The sequence below is a fragment of the Lithobates pipiens genome, unplaced genomic scaffold (genome assembly GCF_037356315.1).
Source record: "Lithobates pipiens isolate NorthernLeopardFrog02 unplaced genomic scaffold, aLitPip1_a1.2 Scaffold_18, whole genome shotgun sequence".
In the NCBI taxonomy this organism is placed as follows: domain Eukaryota; kingdom Metazoa; phylum Chordata; class Amphibia; order Anura; family Ranidae; genus Lithobates; species Lithobates pipiens.
Window position 1 is genome coordinate 433,015,630 of NW_027507758.1, and position 20,290 is coordinate 433,035,919.

Sequence of the window (20,290 nt, forward strand, 5' to 3'; positions counted from 1 at the left end):
AAAAGCAGTAATATGCATGGATGACTACCGGTATATCTAATTTAAAAAAATAAATGTAAAAAATTCATTAATATTCAATAATATGTGAAACGGTGATGAAGTGTGCTAATTCAAGAAGCTAAGCAGCAAAAATAGACAAATATGTATGAATAATAATAAAAAAAATACAATAATATGTGAAACCGTGATAAAAGTGCTCAAATCAAAAGCAGATATTCCTCTGAATTTACATAAAAAAAATAATAAAATATCTGCTTTTGGTTCGAGCACTTTTATCACTGTTTCACATATTATCGCATATTATTGTATTTTTAATAAAATAAGGGATAGTCATTTATGCATATTTGTCTATTTTTACTAATTAGCTTCTTGAATTAGTGCACTTTATCACTGTTTCAAATATTATCGCATATTACTGCAACTTTTGTTTTGTGATTTTTTTTTTTTTTTAATTAGGGATAAGGATTCATGAATATTTGTTTATTTTTGCTGCATAGCTTCTTGAATTAGCGCACCATTTTTTATTATTATTACATATACACAAATACACAGGGAATCCCATGATGGGAATTGTTGTGTTTTCAGATCAAGGGGCAACAGATACATAAATACAGAGACTGCGGAGAATAGCCAGCCAGGAATAAAGCTACAGAAGACGTCAACAGAATGTAAGAGGGAAATGGTAGACCTTGCACACAATGTAGGAGGTAAATATAGCCATTTATAGACCAAGCCCAATACAGTACAATAGAGAAACCAGTGGTGAGGGAACCCTCCGCTCATCTCTCTGCTTTACTGTCAGAGATATAAGGCATGCCAAGACCAGAAAGGTTATGTGACCTGAGACCTCTGTAGAGTGAGGTTAGCCTGGTATAGATGTGACAAAAGTATCCACCTTTTCCTATTTCCCATGAAAGGGTTCTCTTTGTATACAGCACAATGCATGGGTCTCTTTACAACACAGTACAGTGCAGTCAGTCATGGCTCTCTAAATACACCCCTTATAGCTGGTGGTATTCTGCATTGTTACTGTATTGCTGGGATTTGTAGTCCTCTATACAGTGGTGGAACAACCAGGTTTCTTGCACTGGGTCTTTGAGGTTTTCATTTCCACCTCTCAAAAAATACACGTTTTCTGATAAATCTCAGCATATAAACAAGGAAAAATGAAAACATTCCAAATTGTGCTACACCAGTGGGATATTTGGGTTAGTCACTCCTTAATTTCTACCTGATCTCATGGTCACCTGCGACCACTCCTAAAGTGATTCTATGACTGCCCCAGCACCAATTCAAGAAAAACCTTACATACAGCAGGGAGCAATGATGAAAATTCAGCCACAGTGACCCCTGTTGTGGGATAACTATTACACAACATAACTGAACCAAAACTTTCAGCAGACTTGCAGAGTGTTTGCAAATAAAGTTGATCTAGAGTCATGCAATGCAGACTTGCTGCAATTGTGAAGCCTTGCAAGTCTAGCCATAGCTTAGCAAGTCATTTTCAAACTTGCAGCACAATTGCTTGCTATCTGGTATCCAATCATGGCTCATTGCTCTTAATTCCGCCCCACACTGTAAAAGTATTCTTTCTATAGTGGCCATTTGTAGTGTGATAGTGGCATGGAGAGAGATAGAACAGGGCTCTGCTATTAGACAGATAGTGTGCTATTCTGATTCTATTGTCAGTGTAGAATATCAGTTTAGTGTGCATCTAGGGATAGTTCAGTGTGAGTTTAGTGCGATCACCATTCATTTTTACATTAGTATGAATGTAGGGAAAGCTCAGTCAGAATGGAGAAACCGTTTAACACAGTTTTTATTTCTGTGCGTTACTGCAAGTTTAACGCCATATAGTTCTGTGCATTACTTCAAGTGTAATGCCGTATATTTAATTGTGTTACTGCAAGTTTACTGCCATATAGTTCTGTGAATTACTACAAGTGTAACGCTGTATAGTTATGCGCATTGCTGCAAGTTTAACACCATATAGTTCTGTGCATTACTGCAATATTCTTGTGTATCCGTGGAGTGTGTCTGTGTCGTGAATACTCAAATTAAAGTGCACAAAACACCACTTTCCATTGATTAAAGTACATTCACATACACATTTACACATCTTCATTACATTTTGTTAATAAGCACCTCCCACTCCTCCCATCATGTCTGGGAGGACAGCAAGGAGAGGCAGACGTTCCCATGGCACTGTAAGGGGGCCAGCAGCGTATGTGTCCACAGGCAAAGGTGGATGTGGTCAGTCCTCAGGCAGGGCATCATTTCCTCTGTTTAGTGATGTTGCCCATGCTATCCAGCCACAGCATGCAGAGGAGGTGGTGGACTGGCTTACTAAACCATCCTGATCTTCTGTCTTCCAAGCAGAGACTAGTGCACAGTCCACTGTAGCTGCCAGAGGGGCAAAACCTGCCTCCCTGTCCACAGCTATTCCTGTCATGGAGGAGTCAGCAGAGTTATTTGAACACAGCATCAGCTACTTGCTCCTTGACTATGCACAGCCATTACTCGATTATGATGTTGGTTCTGAGTCTGAGGTTGAGGAAGGCAGGAATATGAGACTACAGAGAAGGGAGAATACTGGTACGCAAATTGACAGTCATGTTCCCCCAGCCACAGCGTATTACCAAGTCGTCTCCAGTGGTAATGAGGATGGAGGAGATGATGATGATGAGGAAGTCGCTGACTCGACTTGGGTGTCGGATAGAGCAGAGGATGAAAGTGAGGGTGAGGCACAACCCCAATGAGGCAGCCATCATGGAAGAGTAAAGAGCAGCCCCTCTATTCCATGACATTATGGAGCTGTTATCTCCCGGGCCCACTTTTTTTCTGCTGCAGCAGAAAAAAAAATACAGTCCCTGCCACCCACATGCCCAGCGTCTAAATGTAATTTTGTCAAAGCTGCTGGCTCTACAACTTCTGCCTTTCTGCCTGGTGGATTCTGCACTCTTCCGTGAATTTTCAGAATGTGCTGTACCACAATGGCAGGTTCCCAGTCGCTAATTCTTTTCACGTTAGGCCATTCCATCTCTCTACCATCACATTGAAGGCAATGTTGTGGCAATGTTGGGCAAGGCAGTTAGCCGCAAAGTCCATGTTACTGCTGACACGTGGTCCAGCAGCATGGGCAGGGACGATATATTTTGTTCACAGCACACTGGGTAACTTTGCTTGCAACTCGGAAGGATGCAGAACAGGGCTCAGTGCTGCAGCTTGTTGTGCCCCTACATCTCCATACCGCTGGTGATAATGCCAGATTCGTCAACTCTACCCCTCCTCCTTCTCCTCCTCCATGCCCTCCTCTGTTGAATTCTCCAATGAACCTCATGTACCCCCCCTAAGCGTTCAAAAGGCTATTCAATGATTCAGGCTAAAAGGTGCCATGCAGTTCTTCAGCTGGTGTGTCTAGGGGACAGGAACCACACCGGAGCAGAGATTCTTGCAGCTCTGCAGTGACAGGCCCAGAGGTGGTTCACTCTAGCTGGAGCCAGGAATGGTGATCAGAGTTGAGCTTTATGTTAGAGTCAAACTCATGTTCGAATCGAACATTGGCTGTTCGTCAGTTTGCCGAACAGCAAACAATTTTGGGTGTTCGCGTCAAATTCGAAAGCCGCGGAACACCCTTTAAAAGTCTATGGGAGAAATCAAAAGTGCTAATTGTAAAGGCTTATATGCATGGTATTGTCATAAAAAGTATTTGGGGACCTGGGCCCTGCCCCAGGGGACATGTATCAATGCAAAAAAAAGTTTTAAAAACAACCATTTTTTGGGAGCAGTGATTTTAATAATGCTTAAAGTGAAACAATAAAAGTATAATATTCCTTTAAATTTCGTACCTGGGGGGTGTCTATAGTGTGCCTGTAAAGGGGCACATGTTTCTGTGTTTAGAACAGTTTGACAGCAAAATTACATTTCTAAAGGAAAAAAAGTAATTTAGAACTACTCGCAGCTACAATGAATTGTTGGTTCGCAATACACATAAAAGTTCATTGATAAAAACGGAATGGGGATTTCCCCATAGGGGAATCCCCGAACCAAAATTAAGAAAAAAAATGTGTGGGGGTCCCCCTAAATTCCATACCAGGCCCTTGAGGTCTGGTATGGATATTAAGGTGAACCCCACGCCAAAATTTTTAAAAAAATGGCGTGGGGGTCCCCTCAAAATCCATACCAGACCCATCAGAGCTTCAGAGAGAAAGAGTAGAATAGCATCTATGGTTCCTCTTTATAGCTTGTGGATTCTCCAGTTACTGACTAGTATGGCCAAATCATCATTTTAATTATGTAGGTGAATATAATTTACCAATGACCCAAAGCTGGCCTGATATAAAACCTAGGTATATCATTTGTGTCCATTAAACAAGGGTTGATTTGGTTGACTTATTATAAAAAAATAATAATAATAATAATTCAGTGTATGAGCATTATTGCAACAATTTAAACAACAAACTATTTTTTTCCCTTTAGATACATTTAAAAGCTGTGTGGCAAAGCTATTCTTTAGCTGTCCTATGAAGGGTCATTACTGCCTTTACAGTAAATCCAGTTTTGTCTTAATCAGTCGACATCCACAGATTTGGATCCACATTATGTTTCTCTTTCAGCAGGTGAGTGAACATCAGTACTGTAGGTACACTGAGAAGGGAAATTCTCAAGCCCCATACACACTATCTAATTTTATGCTGATTTTTTTCTTTACCAATACCATGTAGTGCAAGGGCCTGCCTGATTGCATACAAATTGAAACTCCTAAGGTTTGATCTCCTATTATATGGTTTTGGTAAATCTGAAGGAAAAAATCAGCAGAAAATCAGATAGTGTGTATGGGGCTTAACTCATGATAGTTATACTAGTAGTCCTATGTCTGTTTCTGTTAAAGTCTTAATAGGTAAAATACAGCTATGATTGTGTCTGTGAAGGGTCCTAATTATCCAGGTCATGTCACAGTATATCTTTTTGTAGTTTGTTACATTCACCTGAACCTGGTCTGTAATGATTAAGAGGTTTCGTAGGTTGTCCAAACCACTTCTTCAGAAGAACTGGCTTTGATAAACTACAAAATGTTCTTAACATTACAGTTCAAGTTCAGTTGAATGTAACTAATTACTACTAGACAAAGCTATGGTTGTCATTTAGTAATTGTTTGGTTGTAAATTGTAAAGTTTTTCAGTATAATTTATCTAAGGACAAGATAATGGCAAATATTAATTTCCATCTTCTGTATGTTTATCTATAAAACTGGATGTAACAAACAGTGAAATCCAGCAGAAGGATACTTTCCAATTTGCATGTATATACAGTTCCTATAAATAAATATATATATATATATATATATATATATATATATATATATATATATATATATATATTAGATTTAGATGTTTATTTGCAGAAAAAATCAATTCTACTAGATAAGTAAACTTGCCATGAAATAGCAGCCAGTGGAGATGTTTTGCCTCGACTGCTAAATCCTAACAAAATGTATCCAGTCTAGAATCACTTGTCATTTACAGCAGTGCATTTGTTTCAGATCCTAAAGGGTATTTTGAAATGAAAGCCCATAGCCCATACCACTTCAGTGAGATGCAGAAGACCCAAGCTCTTTTTTTTTCCAACTCCGCAGTCCCTGTAATAAACTAGTTCCCATTTGGGAGAAAATATTAAATAACAAAACAATATTTTAAAGACAGAAAGCAAGAAGATTAAGACCAAAGTTAAAAGACCAGAAGAATTTGAAGCTCCTTTTTAAACTCACAGGCAAGTGTAGAGGACTACTAAATGGCCCTAAGTGGCCCTTTACTGGATCAAATATGGAGGAATATACTGGCAGTAATTTAAGGGGTATCTTTATATTGAAGTGAATGTGGCATTTGACAAACGTTCACTGTAGGTGTATCCTCCAGGTGCACAAGTTTTAAACGACAGTGATTGATTCACTTGCAGGGAATATTTGGTGAATGCTTCCTAGTGGTCTATTAACCACTTAAGGACCAAGCCTATTTCTGACATTTGTTGCTTACAAGTTAAAATCAGTATTTGTTGCTAGCAAATTACTTAGAACCCCAAACATTATATATATATTTTTTTAGCAGAGACCATAGAGAATAAAATGGAGATTGTTGCAATACTTTGTCACACAGTGTTTGTGCAGCGGTCTTACAAATGCATTTTTTTTTAAATACACCTTTTTAATAAAAAAAATAAGAAAACAGTAAAGTTAGCCCAATTTTTTTGTATAATGTGAAAGATGATGTTACGCCAAGTAAATTGATACCTAACATGTCATGCTTTAAAATTGCAAATGCTCGTGGAATGGCGACAAACTATTCTACTTAAAAATCTCCATAGGTGAAGCTTTAAACATTTTTACAGGTTACCTTTTTAGAGTTACAGAGGAGATCTAGTGCTAGAATGATTGCTTTTGCTCTAAAAATCATGGCAATGCCTCACATGTGTGGTTTGAACATTGTTTACATATGTGGGCACGACTTGCGTATGCGTTCACTTCTGCACGCAAGTTCAGAGGGATGGGGCGCTTTAAATTTTATTTTTATTATTATTATTTATTTTACTTTTTATTTTTACACTGTCCCCATTACCCTTTTTTTTAATCGCCTTTATTCCTTTCAATATAAATAAGCAGGACAGGGCCCATCACCCGGCCACTGCACATAAAAGGCTGGGTGGTCCTTTCCTCGTTTAGAGTGGACATTCAGGACATACATCCCTCAGAATGATTACAGGATCCAGCTGAGCAGAGACTGGGATATGGGTGATGTAAATAGAGACTGTGACAGTTCCCCCCATCGAGCTCAGTGCGCGGGGGGGGGGATATGTAGATCTGTGACATATCACCCCGCAAAGTACACCAAGCACCACTGATACCCCTTTTCTTATACACATTTCAGTGTCCCGATAAAAAATATGTCTGTCCCCCATCACTGCCGACACCAAATAAACACTGATTTTGGTTATTTTTACCAAAGAAATGTAGCAGCATCATTTTTGGTCAGAATTTATCAAGATAAATTACTTATTTGCAAAATTTTATAACAGAAACTAATAAAAATGCATTTTTTTTTACATTTTCAGTCTTTTTTTATTTGTAGCATAAAAAATAAAAACCCCAGCGGTGATTAAATACCACTGAAAAAAAGCTCTATTTGTATGAAAAAAAAGATAAAAATTTAATTTGGGTGCAGTGTTACATGACCGCGCATTTCTCATTCAAAGTGTGATAGTGCTTCTTTTTTTTTTTTTTATGTCATTTTTTTTTTCACATAAAAAAAAATAGTCCCTTTAAGGCCGGAGGGTGGAAGTGACGTTTGGCGTTGCTCCGGTCCTCCAAGGGCATAGAGTTGCTTTTGAAGGGCATTCGACTTCCTGTTCATCACTCTATCGGATCCAATCGCTTCTGCCCCTACTGATCTCTCTGGTAAGAGGTGGAGACACCCGGGAAGCGGCGGGAGGGGGGCAGACACCTCTCCCACTGTCCAAAAAAGTGATCTTGTGGTGAATCCACTGTTCGGACCACTTTTATGTAACAGAGGATTGCCCACTGTGAAAAAAAATACCGGGGTTAAGGCAGCTACCTGCCATAACCCCAGAATGAAAGTGTATGCTACTTTAATTGTTTATTTTTTTTTTGTTATATGTGCTATATTTGTGTTAACATATATGTATTTACACACACAAATCCTGGTTCTCCGTGTGCCCTGAGCAATCGCGGGAGCCCAGCAGTGATCGTGACCCCGAGGCACTCGCATAGAATCCATGGTCGGGCAGGGGGTGTGCGCGCCCCTAGTGGCCAAATCTAGAAGCGACGTAACATGACGATTCGCACAGCCGAGCCATGTTGCCAGAGTACAACCGTGGTGGCTGGTCAGCAAGCGGTTAAATGTAGGAAAGGACACATTTATAATTTCTTGTAAGTGTAACACACATACTCATCACCATGCTTCATCATTGACCTGAAGCTGAAGCTGTCCCCCACTTGCTAAGACTGAGAATGGAGCAATCCAATGACTACTACCATCTCAGTTCTTGGTCAGCTGCTCCTGCCCTCCAGAATGGGGGCAGTGGTGGCTGGCTCCGGCTCTTAGGCTGAGCAAGCTGCCTATCAGGCATCTGTGCAAATCCCAAAAATATGGTCTGGATCCTTCCAGAACATGGAATGGCTCTTTGGCATTAGCCAATAGTGGACTTTAGCCCGCTGTCTCTGATTCTGGGTCACAGCAGAACACTAGTGAACTCCTGTGACTGCAAGAGAACCATGGCCAAAGAAGCTTTGGCCATACTTTGCTTTTAAAGCCTATGTTTAGTTTTGTTTTTTAAATCAGCAAAAGGGACAGCACAGCACTGACCCCCCCGGCAGCCTGTAGCATGGCACTGACATCCCCCCACCCTGGGAGGCCGGAGGTGCGGCACTGACAACCCCCCTACCTGATTTAGTTCTGGCGGGCTGTGGTGGCCCCTCCTCCTCTCCCAGGGTGCGGGCAGCGGCTCCGGTGTCCTCTCCTCCCGTGGCTTGCTCCCCCGTGTGTCTCCTCTCTGTTCCTCCTAAGCAGTAGGCATCCAATAGGATCGCCTGATGCTTTGGCCAATCGGGAAACAGGTCTCATGACCTGCCTCCTGATTGGCAAGGAGGGACTTAGTGTGAAAATTAATTTGCTATCTTCACACAACTGGGTGGGCTCAGAGCGCAGTGCTCTGCGCCCCAAACGCACCCTCTTTTGAAGCCTATTAGAACCTCTGGCTCAAATCAGGTGCTTCAAAAAAACACTCCCCCCCCCCATTGGAATCCATAGTCCAGTGCCCTGATATGTAGATCAGGGGACTAGACATATGGATGGGGGGCAGCGCCCTCTGTGGATGGGCTGCCGCTGGATTGGACACAACCAATCACATGACAAAGGGCTGCTCTAATTGGCCCTTTACCTCGATCTGTGATCAGCTGTGTCCGAAGGCGTGAAGGGGGCAGGGTTCTGGGAGGACATCTATGGACATCCTTCCAGAACTATAGTACTGCTCTGTAGCTGCCTTGTGGCTATAGTGCAATACTAAAGTGGTTAACCCCTTCAGCACTGGAAGATTACCGCTACAGTGCTATAGGGAGTAGGGGGCAGAAGACAGAAGATTTCAACTAAGACAGCAGCCACCAGGACACTTCTCATTAAATGTAAGCACTATCCCTTATGCTGGTTTAAAAAAAAAAGAAACATAGGCTTTTTTAAAACAGGGACCTATTTATAAATGTTTTTACCCAAGATTTATACATTCTTCTAATTGGACTCCATTGGAAAAATATGTGAACCCTAGGTGAAAGGTGCGTGACTCTTGTGTGTAAAAAATTTATAAATAGACCCCCTAAGGTATCAGTTTTACTTTTGCAGCACAAGGCAAAATGTCAGCTTGAAAATATGTTTTCTTTATTAATATTTGTAATAATTATACGTATCAGTTTTCACTATTCATTTCCTGAGATCAGTTGATACACCTACACATGCGGTAGTATGTGTTAGAATGTCAGGACATCACGATCAGTACATTATTAAATCCTTATCAAGGAAAGTGCCATGTACAAGTCGAACATAAAACTGTCTTGGGATGCAGACCATCTTTCCTATAAACTTGCAAAGTCACATTATATCAGCTAAGAACTCATTATTTCTATTTTAGCATAAATAGAAGTGAAGTTGTTGAGTTGGAAGATAAGATTTGGAATGTAGTAACATTGTATAAATGTAATATATTGCTTGGAGATTATGAAAAACTCTACATGCACAGAAACACAAAATGTCTGGAGGTTACTGAATTTCTACCCTGGGTGCCCCCCCAGGACCTACTCTGTCTTGTGAGCCTTCAGATACAGTCACAATTACGAAATATTTTTTCTTGCAAAAATCAAGAATTGATAAGGAAAAAATGCTTAACTGCTTCTATTCTGCTGATACTGATTCCTGAGGCTGAGTGTAAGTGGAATGGTCTGCTTGTATAATCACACAATTGATATATTCTTCTTATTAGGCTGGATTCACACCTATGCAGTTTTAGTGTTTTTTTGCATTTTGCAGATTTGCACTACAGAACGTGTTCCATAGGAAACCATGATAAATGGACTGTAGTGCAAATCTGCAAAATGCAAAAAGCACTAAAACTGCATACGTGTGAATCCAGCCTTAGGGAGAATGCTGCACTGCCAGCACTTCTGTATATTTATGGGCAGCATTTGACAAGAGGTGAAAGACTCATCGTTGTGAACCTAAACCCCAATTTTTTTCCAGAGACACAGCAGGAAATGAGAGGCAATCTTTTTAAAGATTTCCTGGAGCCTAAAAGAAAAAAGGAAAATGATAGGAAATCTCTCCTAAATTTCTAAATTAAAAATACTTTAAACAAAATTGATGATTTTCTAAAAACTTGCACTATTAAATAAATCCACATCCATCTTCACCTGTCTTCCTTCCAGAGCTGTGTCACTGGCCAGAGCAACGTGACGTCACTCCCGTGCATGTGGGACATCATCGGCACAGTATACAGTAAATATATCCTAAACGGCGCACGTTTAGGAGATATTTACAGTACCGATAGGTAAGCTTTATTCTAGGCTTACCTATAGGTACAAAGTATACAGAAAGGTTTATTTTCTCTTTAAGAATTCCCTTCACTGGAACTAAGGGGCCAAGCCCAACCCCCTGAAAACAACCCCACACCATAATCACCCCTTCACAAAATGATTTGGACCAGTGCACAAAACAAGGTCCATAAAGACATGGATGAACAAGGATGAACATGGATGAACACGTTTTGGGTGAGGAACTTGACTGGCCTGCTCAGAGTCCTGACCTCAACCCAATAGAACACCTTTGGGATGAATTAGAGCGAAGACTGTGAGCCACTCCTTCTTGTCCATATCAGTGCCTGACCACAAAAATGTGCTTCTGGAAGAATGATCAAATATTCCCGTATACACACTCCTTCCCATATACACACTGGACAGCTTTCCAGAAGAGTTGAAACTGTTACAGCTGCGAGGGGTGGGACAACTCAATATTGAACCCTACAGACTAAGACTGGGATGCCATTAACGTTAATTTGGGTGTAAAGGCAGGCATCCCAATACTTTTGGTAATATAGTGTAGCTGGAGAATTTGTGCCGATTCCCCAGCTCAGCTTCAGCATCTTCATGTCTTCCCCTTCCCCATTGACAGTTCACAGTGGGCTATTAAATAGAAAAAAAATGAACATATTCCTCCATCCATACAAGCAGGGTGGATGGTAAAATCTTTCCCATTGTACCATTGTATTCTGACAGGAAGACACCTGCTGTCAGAATACACTGATCCAACGGCTGTAGCTGATTGTCAAACATTCCTATTCAACAGAAGTCAAGCAGGAACAACCACAGATGGATCAAAATTTGTCCTGCCCTGCTGAATCGGCCCAACAGAGTCTCTTTAAAGGGTTGTCACAGAAACAGTAGTATTTTCTATTACCTCTTCCTCTGATGACAATTCATAATTTTTGGATTCCCCCTGGCTTTTTATCTCTGTGACAATTGTCTCTTGAACAAATATAGAGGTAAATCTCCTCTACAGGTACAGAGGCAACAATAAATAATTGACAAAGTGTACAATTGTTCCATTCTGTATGGAAAAAAAAAAAAAAAACTTTGGCTTTAGATAGATTTTAACGCTGAAGTGAACGTACAGTATACAGAGTTCTGCGAAAATTGTTGGCATTACACTCTCCGGCCTCTTTATTAGGGCTTGGACCCATTTTTGCCATCAGAATTAATCTTAATTCTTTGTGGCATAGAATCAACAAGGTATTGGAAACATTCCTCCATTTGAGAACAGTAAACTCATTGTCATGTGTAAGAAACCAGTTTGAGAGTATTTGAGTTTTGTGACATGGTACATTATTCTGCTGGAAGTAGCCATCAGAAGATGGGTACACTGTAGTCATAAAGGGATGGACATGGTCAGCAACAATACTCAGGTAGGCTTGGCATTTAAACAATGTTCACTTGGTACTAAGGGGCTTAAAGTATGTCAAGAATATATCCCCCACACCTTTGCACCACTGCCACCAGCCTGAACCACTGATACAAGGCAGGATGGATCCATACTTTCATGTTTATGTCAAATTCTGACCCTACCATCTGAATGTTGCAGCTACAATTGAGACTCATCAGGCCAGGCAAAATTTCTCTAATCTTCTTTTGGCGAGCCTGTGTGAATTGTAGCCTCGGTGTCCTGTTCTTAGCTGACAGGAGTGGTACTGGGTGTGGTATTCTGCTGCTGTAGCCCATTTGCTTCAAGGTTCATGTTTTGTGCATTCAGAGATGGTATTCTACATACCTTGGGTGTAATGAGTGGTTATTGGAGTTACTGTTGCCTTTCTTTCATCTCAAACCAGTCTGTCGATTTTCCTCTGACTTTTTCTGCCACACAACAGCCGCTCACTAGATATTTTCTCTTTTCCAGACCATTCTCTGTAAACCCTAGAGACGGTTGTGTGAGAGAGGTACAGGCAGTAGGTTTTTTACCTTAATTTGTAGAATGCATTAAGGTAAAAAAAATGGTACCTTTTAGAAGCACTTTAATAAATGCACTTGAATACAGTGATGTATTAATTATGAAATCACAAAATGGATTTAATTTTAGATACAAATGCTCAAATTTGACTTTATTTCACGTGCTTGTAATCTCCTGTACAGCAGCACTTGGACTGGGTGATTGAAGAGCAATGCTAGAGACAAGAAGGTGACCTACCTGAGTTGCTTAGGTCACCAACTAGCTGTGCTGTATGGCTGTATGAATTATGGAGGAAGCATGCAGAGATTTGCATTAGTTCATAGACAAAACTTACTCTTTGGCTTAGAAGGTTGGCTTAGTGTTAATCTCTTAATCTCTTTGAACACAGGGGGTTTTCAAGGCAGAAGACATGGGGCCTCTCTTCTCATATGTCATTGATGGAAAGAGGCCTTAGTTAGGTTTTACAATTTTATGACTGAAAATGAAAAATATTATTTGACCTTTTATACCAGATTTTCTGCTTTAGTATAATTTTGGAACTATAAGGCAGAAAGACATATTAAGCACAATGCTAGTAATTGTCCAATGTTTCTCATAGCAAAACATTATTTATCATGGTTCTTCATATATATTCCATCAGAGTTTGCTGCCTGAGCCACTGTCCACTCAGACTACTTCTATGCAAGTCCTGAAAACACTGTGGGAGAAAACACAAGTGAAAGGAGCACATAGTTTTGAAGCGTCCATCACCCAGTCAATGTTTCCACATAAAAAGGTAATTTTTTGTTGAGTACCATTTTAGCGCTGTAGGGAATGTAAGCTTATGTCTGAAAAGGTACAAAATTCCATAGAGAGAGTTGGAGAAAAAATCTGGTTACAAGCATGGCAAAGCTGTATCAGGTGTTATTAGCACATTTTACAAAGAAAATTCTTGTTAATTACAACTCAATTGAACAGCATGCAATGTAACTGTAATATAAGGAAACCAGCAATTTTATACTTCATTAACCACTTGCTTACTGGGCACCTAAACCCGCCTCCTGCCCAGACCAATTTTCAGCTTTTAGCACTCTCACTCTTTGAACGACGATTGTGCGGTCATACAACACTGTACCCAAATTAAATTGTTATAATTTTTTTTCCCACAAATAGAGCTTTCTTTTGGTGGTATTTGATCAGGGGGAAGGGGAGGATTAGAAGTTTCCATGTGCTTGGATATACCATAACATCAGTCCACCATGCATATAGATGAATACAATGTTGTATATTAAGCCTTTCCCAACAAGCAACCATAGCTCTTTCACCAGGGATCTCTACAGGTCACCAAGCTATACACCATATGACACAGACTGTAGTTGCATGAAGAGGGAGACACCAGCTATAGTATACAAGCCAAATGCCCATGTTTATCTTGATAGTGAAGAGAAATTCTTAGCCATCCACATCAGGCATAATTGATCTGGTCCATTCTATGAGGTACTTAGGGTCCGATCCATTTGTGGTCTAGTCCAGGCGTCTCCAAACTGTGGCCCTGGGGGCCGGATGCAGCGCTTTGCTTATGTTTGCTTATGTTTCTCTGGCCCTTGGAGCACTCTTTCATCCACTGACGCCAATATTGGGGCACTATTCCTCCCAAAGACACCATCAAAAGGGCACTGTTTCTTCCACTGCAGGCCAGTACATTTTCTACTCTTATTGGCCACAGTCTGGTCCCCCTAAAGTCTGAAGGGCAGTAAACTGGCCCTTTTGTTTAGAAAGTTTGGTGATCCCTGGTCTAGTCCATTAAGAGGAACCTGGAAATAAGGATATAAGAAGGATACCTGACCGGTGAGATATTATTTTATTTTTTTAACACAAATCATTAACATAACATTTACATGAAAATTACTTCCTACTGGCTAATAATTACAATTGTTAGTCTTACACAGTTGAAGAGGCTTCTCTCTTGTACATAGAAAGGTATTCTGACAAGAAAATAAAAACATAAAATATATACACACACACACTCATTGATACATAGCATATGTGGAGACAGTACTCAGTGTTTCAATACAATTAGGCTAGAGAGACCAGTGCACGAACAAGTATACACTATTATTTAGCATTTCTTCAGATTCAAAACTAATTAGAAAGTGGATACCAGCAAGATAAATTCCAGGCAGCCGCTCAGCATGGGACCCAGAAGCTATCGGAAATCACTGTGTACTAGTGACGCCTGCTACAGTGATTTCCAAACTCCATTTGGGAATCCATGGTTATAGCACATGCATACTTATAATAATATATATATATATATTATATATAACAATGTATGTGTGTATATATATATATATATATATATATATATATATATATATATATATATATATGGTTTAGATCCCTATGGCCAATACAAATATAGATGACATACAGGGTTAAAATAAAACTTACTACATAAAATGGACCTGAAAGTGTGTCTTGGTCTAACGTACGGTATGCCAAAATAAGGGGGCATACCCTAGATATGAAATAAGGAATGAAATTAAATATGAAATGGTATGAAATGAGTAATCTGTGAGGAGTATGAATACTTTGAGAAATGCCCTAAAAAAGGGATGGGAGGGAGGGTATCGCGCACAGGAAACCAACAAAGATCACAGGCGAGTGGGCTGGTTAAATACCACTCAGGGCTCCTCCCATGAATTCAGGCTACCATACTGGCCATCTTATTTATGGTTTAGAGCCCTATGGCTGATATGGATATAGATGACATTCAGGGTTAACATAAAACTTACCACATGAAATGGACCTGAAAGTGTGCCTTGGTCTAACGTACAGTATACCAAAATAAGGGGACAAAAACATTCACATTTATTGATTTGAGTTTAGTCATTGAGTGAGTTTGGCAAAGGCCTGGGCCATTTCCACTTGCGGATTGGGGATGTAACGGGCGAAGCAGGCAGACTTCCACCTGCCTAGTCTTTTAATAACGTGGTATGGGACCCCGTGACGGGGCGCTGTTGAGGCTGCCCGATACGGAATGAGTGTCCGAAGTACTGGCTAGGGTTCAGGCGAAGGTTGCAGAGAAGTATCCTCATGTGCTTCATGAATTAACGAGTGTCTAGGGGTTTGACAGGAAAGGGTAGAAGGGGACTAGAGTCCGGCTGCTCGGGCAGTAGTAACAACAACTGATTCAGTGTGGCAACCGGACACCAGTGGTTATTAGTTCTATAGAAGTGGACATCTGTTCCTGAGCATACTTGCTGAGTTTTGGAAACTGCTAGATGCAGAATGAAGTGGTCTTTGTAGTGGACCAAGTGGCGTTTGCGTAGGACTTGGCCTGTAGGGTTGCTACAAGTGAATTCTCCGGGACGTAAGAACCCGTAGAAGGCCAGGTACATGGCTGCTTGTAGGACCATACTAGGGAGGAGACCAAATGGAGATGTAGCCAGGATGGTTGACATACCTCTGATGATGTCTCCCATTATGGGTAAGTGTTTGGCACTGACCACTGGTTGGAGCTTTTGAATGCCACGTAGAATGGCTCGTATTGCGTGAGACGTAAATAAGGAGGGTTTTGCGGATTTTTGTTGCATACCGGCTAGGTATAGCCGAATGGTGTTGTAGGACAGAGTCAACTGAGTATGACAGTGTGAAATGAAGGCCAGTATGTGTTTGATGCTAGACGTTTCCTTGGAGTGATATGTCAGGAATTTGTGGAAGGCCCTCCAGGCTGTCTGGTAGGCCTTGAGGGTGTTTTGGGAGAGTGAGGAGTTGATGAGCCGAGTTGCTGTCTACAGATGTTGAGCTAATCCAGGGTCAGCTGAGACCAGGCCGGGATAGTGACTAATACAGGATTAGCTCCGGGCATCTGTTAAAAAAATGATGTGTAGTTAAAACAGGAGAGTGCATCTGCTGCAAGATTGCGCTTGCCCGGAACAAATGAACAATAAATGTTAAACTGAAATTGTAACAACAGTTGTACCAGCCTACGGCTGCCACTATAGGGTAAAGTTCGAAGAGGGAAGATGTGCTGGTAAAACCAGGTATTGCTAGTATCTGTGGCAGCCAGGGTGCTGCAAACCAGAGATGGCCAAAAATTGCCGCCAAGCCTGTGGATATCACTGCCTCTGTCACTACCTGGGGTGACAGGGAAGACACGGTGGGAATGAATACTGATATACCATTCCATGTGGAAAGGAACTCCTCCCCCATGAAGAGGTCTGCTACTTGTGCGGTGTAGAAAGGTACATTAGTAGGCGGGACACAAAGGAGCCACCCTGTGGGATGATGCGCATGGCAAAATTGAGCATCCCCAGAAGGGATTGCAGTTGTCTCTTGGTGCACCCTCTGGTGCAGGTGAAGTCTCGGAGGACCGCCCTAATTCAGGTCAGTTTGTCTGGGGGGAGGCTGGCCTGCATGGCGCAGGTGTCCAGATTGATACCAAGAAACATGATCATCTGTGCTGGACCGTCGATTTGTGTTCAGCGATGGGAACATTGAGATTTTTAAACATGACCCTTATCTTGTCGAGGTCCCGTGGGGATGAGCCGGGCGGCTCTATTAGTAAGAAGTCGTCTAGATAATGGATGACCTCTTGATACTGGTCTTTGTGTAAGCGGATCCATGTGAGCAATTGCGCAAACGTGTCAAATAGTCAAAGGCTACTCTCTAACCCGAAGGTCTGTTTGGTAGCAAAGTAATACGCCTCCCTCCATTTGATGCCATGCCAGCACCAAAGGGATGGGTAGGAGTTTAAAGGCGTCCGAGATATCGGCTTTGGAGAGCCAGGTACCTGTGCCTGTTTTGAGTATAGCCTGGATCACCATATCCACAGAGGCGTATTTGAGGGAAAATTCTTCGGAGGGGATAAGGGAATTAAGACTGGGGATGGGGGAAGAATGAGGCGCTGACAAATCGTACACAAGACTTGTTTATTGGAGAACTTGCCCTTGACAAGCCCAATAGGGCTGACTCTCCATGTGTTGAAGGCGGGCTGAGTGAAAGGGCCTGTCTGTAGGAGCTGGTCTATGGCCTGCTCATCGGTGGCCGCTGAACGTAGGTTCCTGCACTCATGGGTAGTGTGAGGCAGAGAAATGAGGCCAGTGTGGAAGCCTTCCGTGAAACCTTGGATAAGATAGGCGACCAGGGAGGGAGTGGGGTGTGCGGAAAGGTAGAAGCCGAGCCATGTGACATTGACCCGGCTTAGTCATGCCTTTTTCAGTTGCTTGACCTCGCAGTGGATCCTAGGATGTGCCCTCTGGCATAGGGTGCAGATGTGAAGCAGGCGTCACTGGCTGAAGTTACAGGAACCATAATTAAAAGTATTGCAGGTGGCTGCTCCTCCCATGGTCCAGACTGGGGCATGGGTGCAAGGGCCTGCTGCCCCTGAACTGCACTGGAGGTAGAGGGATTTTAAAAGGGGCGACTGGCTGTCGCGTTGGCGCTCCAAATGGCGGTGTGGGTAGCCGATTGGCAGATTGCGCACAATGGTGAGCATAGTCCAGCAAAGTGGCGACAGAAGAGATCCGTGTCCATGACACTCCAGTTTGTGGCCGTTTGAAACTGTAGGAACCTGGCAGCTGCTTTGGTGGAGAAGGAGCAATGGTAGTCGTAAAAACCAAACCCTCCTTACTTTTAGCCCAGGTCTACCACAGTATGGAGGTATAGATCCAGCTCTTCCCTTCTGCCAGGAGAGGCTGAACATATAACATCCCTCATCATACCGAAGGCCAATGTGAATTCCGGTACTGACAATTTCCTATTGAGCCTGGGGTCCTTGGCTTTAAGGACTACTGATATGTGCCCCCAAGTGTAGGCTTTGTTCTCCCCCAAATCATGTACAGAGATGAACAAAGAGGAGAGGCTGATGTCCCTGCCTTCCAGGATGTCCTTCCTGATGTTGGTCGGAACCAAATGGGATGGGTACACAACGGAACTCCACCCTAGGGTACCTGCAGAAGGGGTTGTTGTAGTCTGGACTATGGTAGGGTCAGTGACAGCACTGGCCGGGCGGGTCTCCAGGAATACCACTCTGTTCTGGACCTCTGAAACTGAATCGGTCAAAGATGACACTAAGGTGTGCAGCTGAGATGTAGCCAACGAGATGGAATCAAGGGAGGCCTGCTGGGTGCTGGGTCCTACTGCATCTGGCGGAGGAAAGAGAAGCTTGAAGAGCTTGGCTTTCCTAGCTGTAGATGGTCCATCCCCTGAGCGACTGTACACTGCCACTCTCTGAGACCGGAGAGGGGGACAGAGGGACCGTGAGATCTTCACTGCCGGCCTTTGACATGGTTCTGGTATTCTAGCACCCTAGGTGCGGTGACTTGTCCTCAGGGTTGAGTCTTGACTGATTGGAACCTATTGAGGGTGACATGAATTACAAGTTTTGCTTGTGTTCCCTAACTATATACAGTGGTGTGAAAAAGTGTTTGCCCCCTTCCTCATTTCCTGTTCCTTTGCATGTTTGTCACACTTAAGTGTTTCGGAACATCAAACCAATTTAAACAATAGTCAAGGACAACACAAGTAAACACAAAATGCAATTTGTAAATGAAGGTGTTTATTATTAAAGGTGAAAAAAAATCCAAACCATCATGGCCCTGTGTGAAAAAGTGATTGCCCCCCTTGTTAAAACATACTATAACTGTGGTTGTCCACACCTGAGTTCAATTTCTCTAGCCACACCCAGGCCTGATTATTGCCACACCTGTTCACAATCAAGGCATCACTTAAATAGAAGCTGCTTGACACAGTAAGGTCCACCAGAAGATCCTTAAAAGCTACACATCATGCCGAGACCCAAAGAAATTCAGGAACAATTGAGAAAGAAAGTAATTGAGATCTATCAGTCTGGAAAGGGTTATAAAGCCATTTCCAAAGCTTTGGGAATCCAGCGAACCACAGTGAGAGCCATTATCCACAAATGGCGAAGACATGGAACAGTGATGATCCTTCCCAGGAGTGGCCGGCCGCCCAAAATTACCCCAAGAGCGCAGCGACGACTCATCCAAGAGGTCACAAAAGACCCCACAACAACGTCCAAGGAACTGCAGGCCTCACTTGCCTCAGTTAAGGTCAGCGTTCATGCCTCCACCATCAGCAAAAGACTGGGCAAAAATGGCCTGCATGGCAGAGTTCCAAGGAGAAAACCACTGCTGAGCAAAAAGAACATCAAAGCTCGTCTCAATTTCTCCACAACACATCTTGATGATCCCCAAGACTTTTGGGACAACATTCTGTGGACCGATGAGACAAAAGTGGAACTCTTTGGAAGGTGTGTGTCCAAGTATATCTGGCGTAGAAGGAACACTGCATTTCATAAAAAGAACATTATACCAACAGTAAAATATGGTGGTGGTAGTGTGATGGTCTGGGGCTGTTTTGCTGCTTCAGGACCTGGAAGACTTGCCGTGATAAAAGGAACTATGAATTCTGCTGTCTACCAAGAGATCCTGAAGGAGAATGTCCGACCATCTGTTCGTGTACTCAAGCTGAAACTAACTTGGGTTCTGCAGCAGGACAATGATCCTAAACAGACCAGCAAGTCCACCACTGAATGGCGGAAGAAAAACAAAATGAAGACTTTGGAGTGGCCTAGCCAAAGTCCTGACCTGAATCCTATTGAGATGTTGTGGTATGACCTTAAAAAGGCCGTTCATGCTCGAAAACCCTCTAATGTAACTGAATTAGGACAATTCTGCAAGGATGAGTGGGCCAAAATTCCTCCAGGACGCTGTAAAAGCATCATTGCACGTTAT

At 42.2% G+C, this 20,290-nt stretch overlaps 1 protein-coding gene across 4 annotated transcripts in view; it reads left to right on the plus strand.

The window, feature by feature from the left end:
* The window catches only part of VEPH1 (ventricular zone expressed PH domain containing 1), a 554,211-nt gene that overhangs the window by 394,429 nt on the left and 139,492 nt on the right, over positions 1–20,290 (plus strand). For 3 of the 4 annotated variants that reach the window (XM_077488092.1, XM_077488094.1, XM_077488093.1), the window contains exons 10-11: positions 4,480–4,619; positions 13,192–13,326. In XM_077488092.1, coding sequence (XP_077344218.1) covers positions 4,480–4,619; positions 13,192–13,326 — 275 coding nt within the window. The remainder of the gene's footprint in view (positions 1–4,479; positions 4,620–13,191; positions 13,327–20,290) is intronic. The other variant, XM_077488095.1, reaches the window with a different exon arrangement.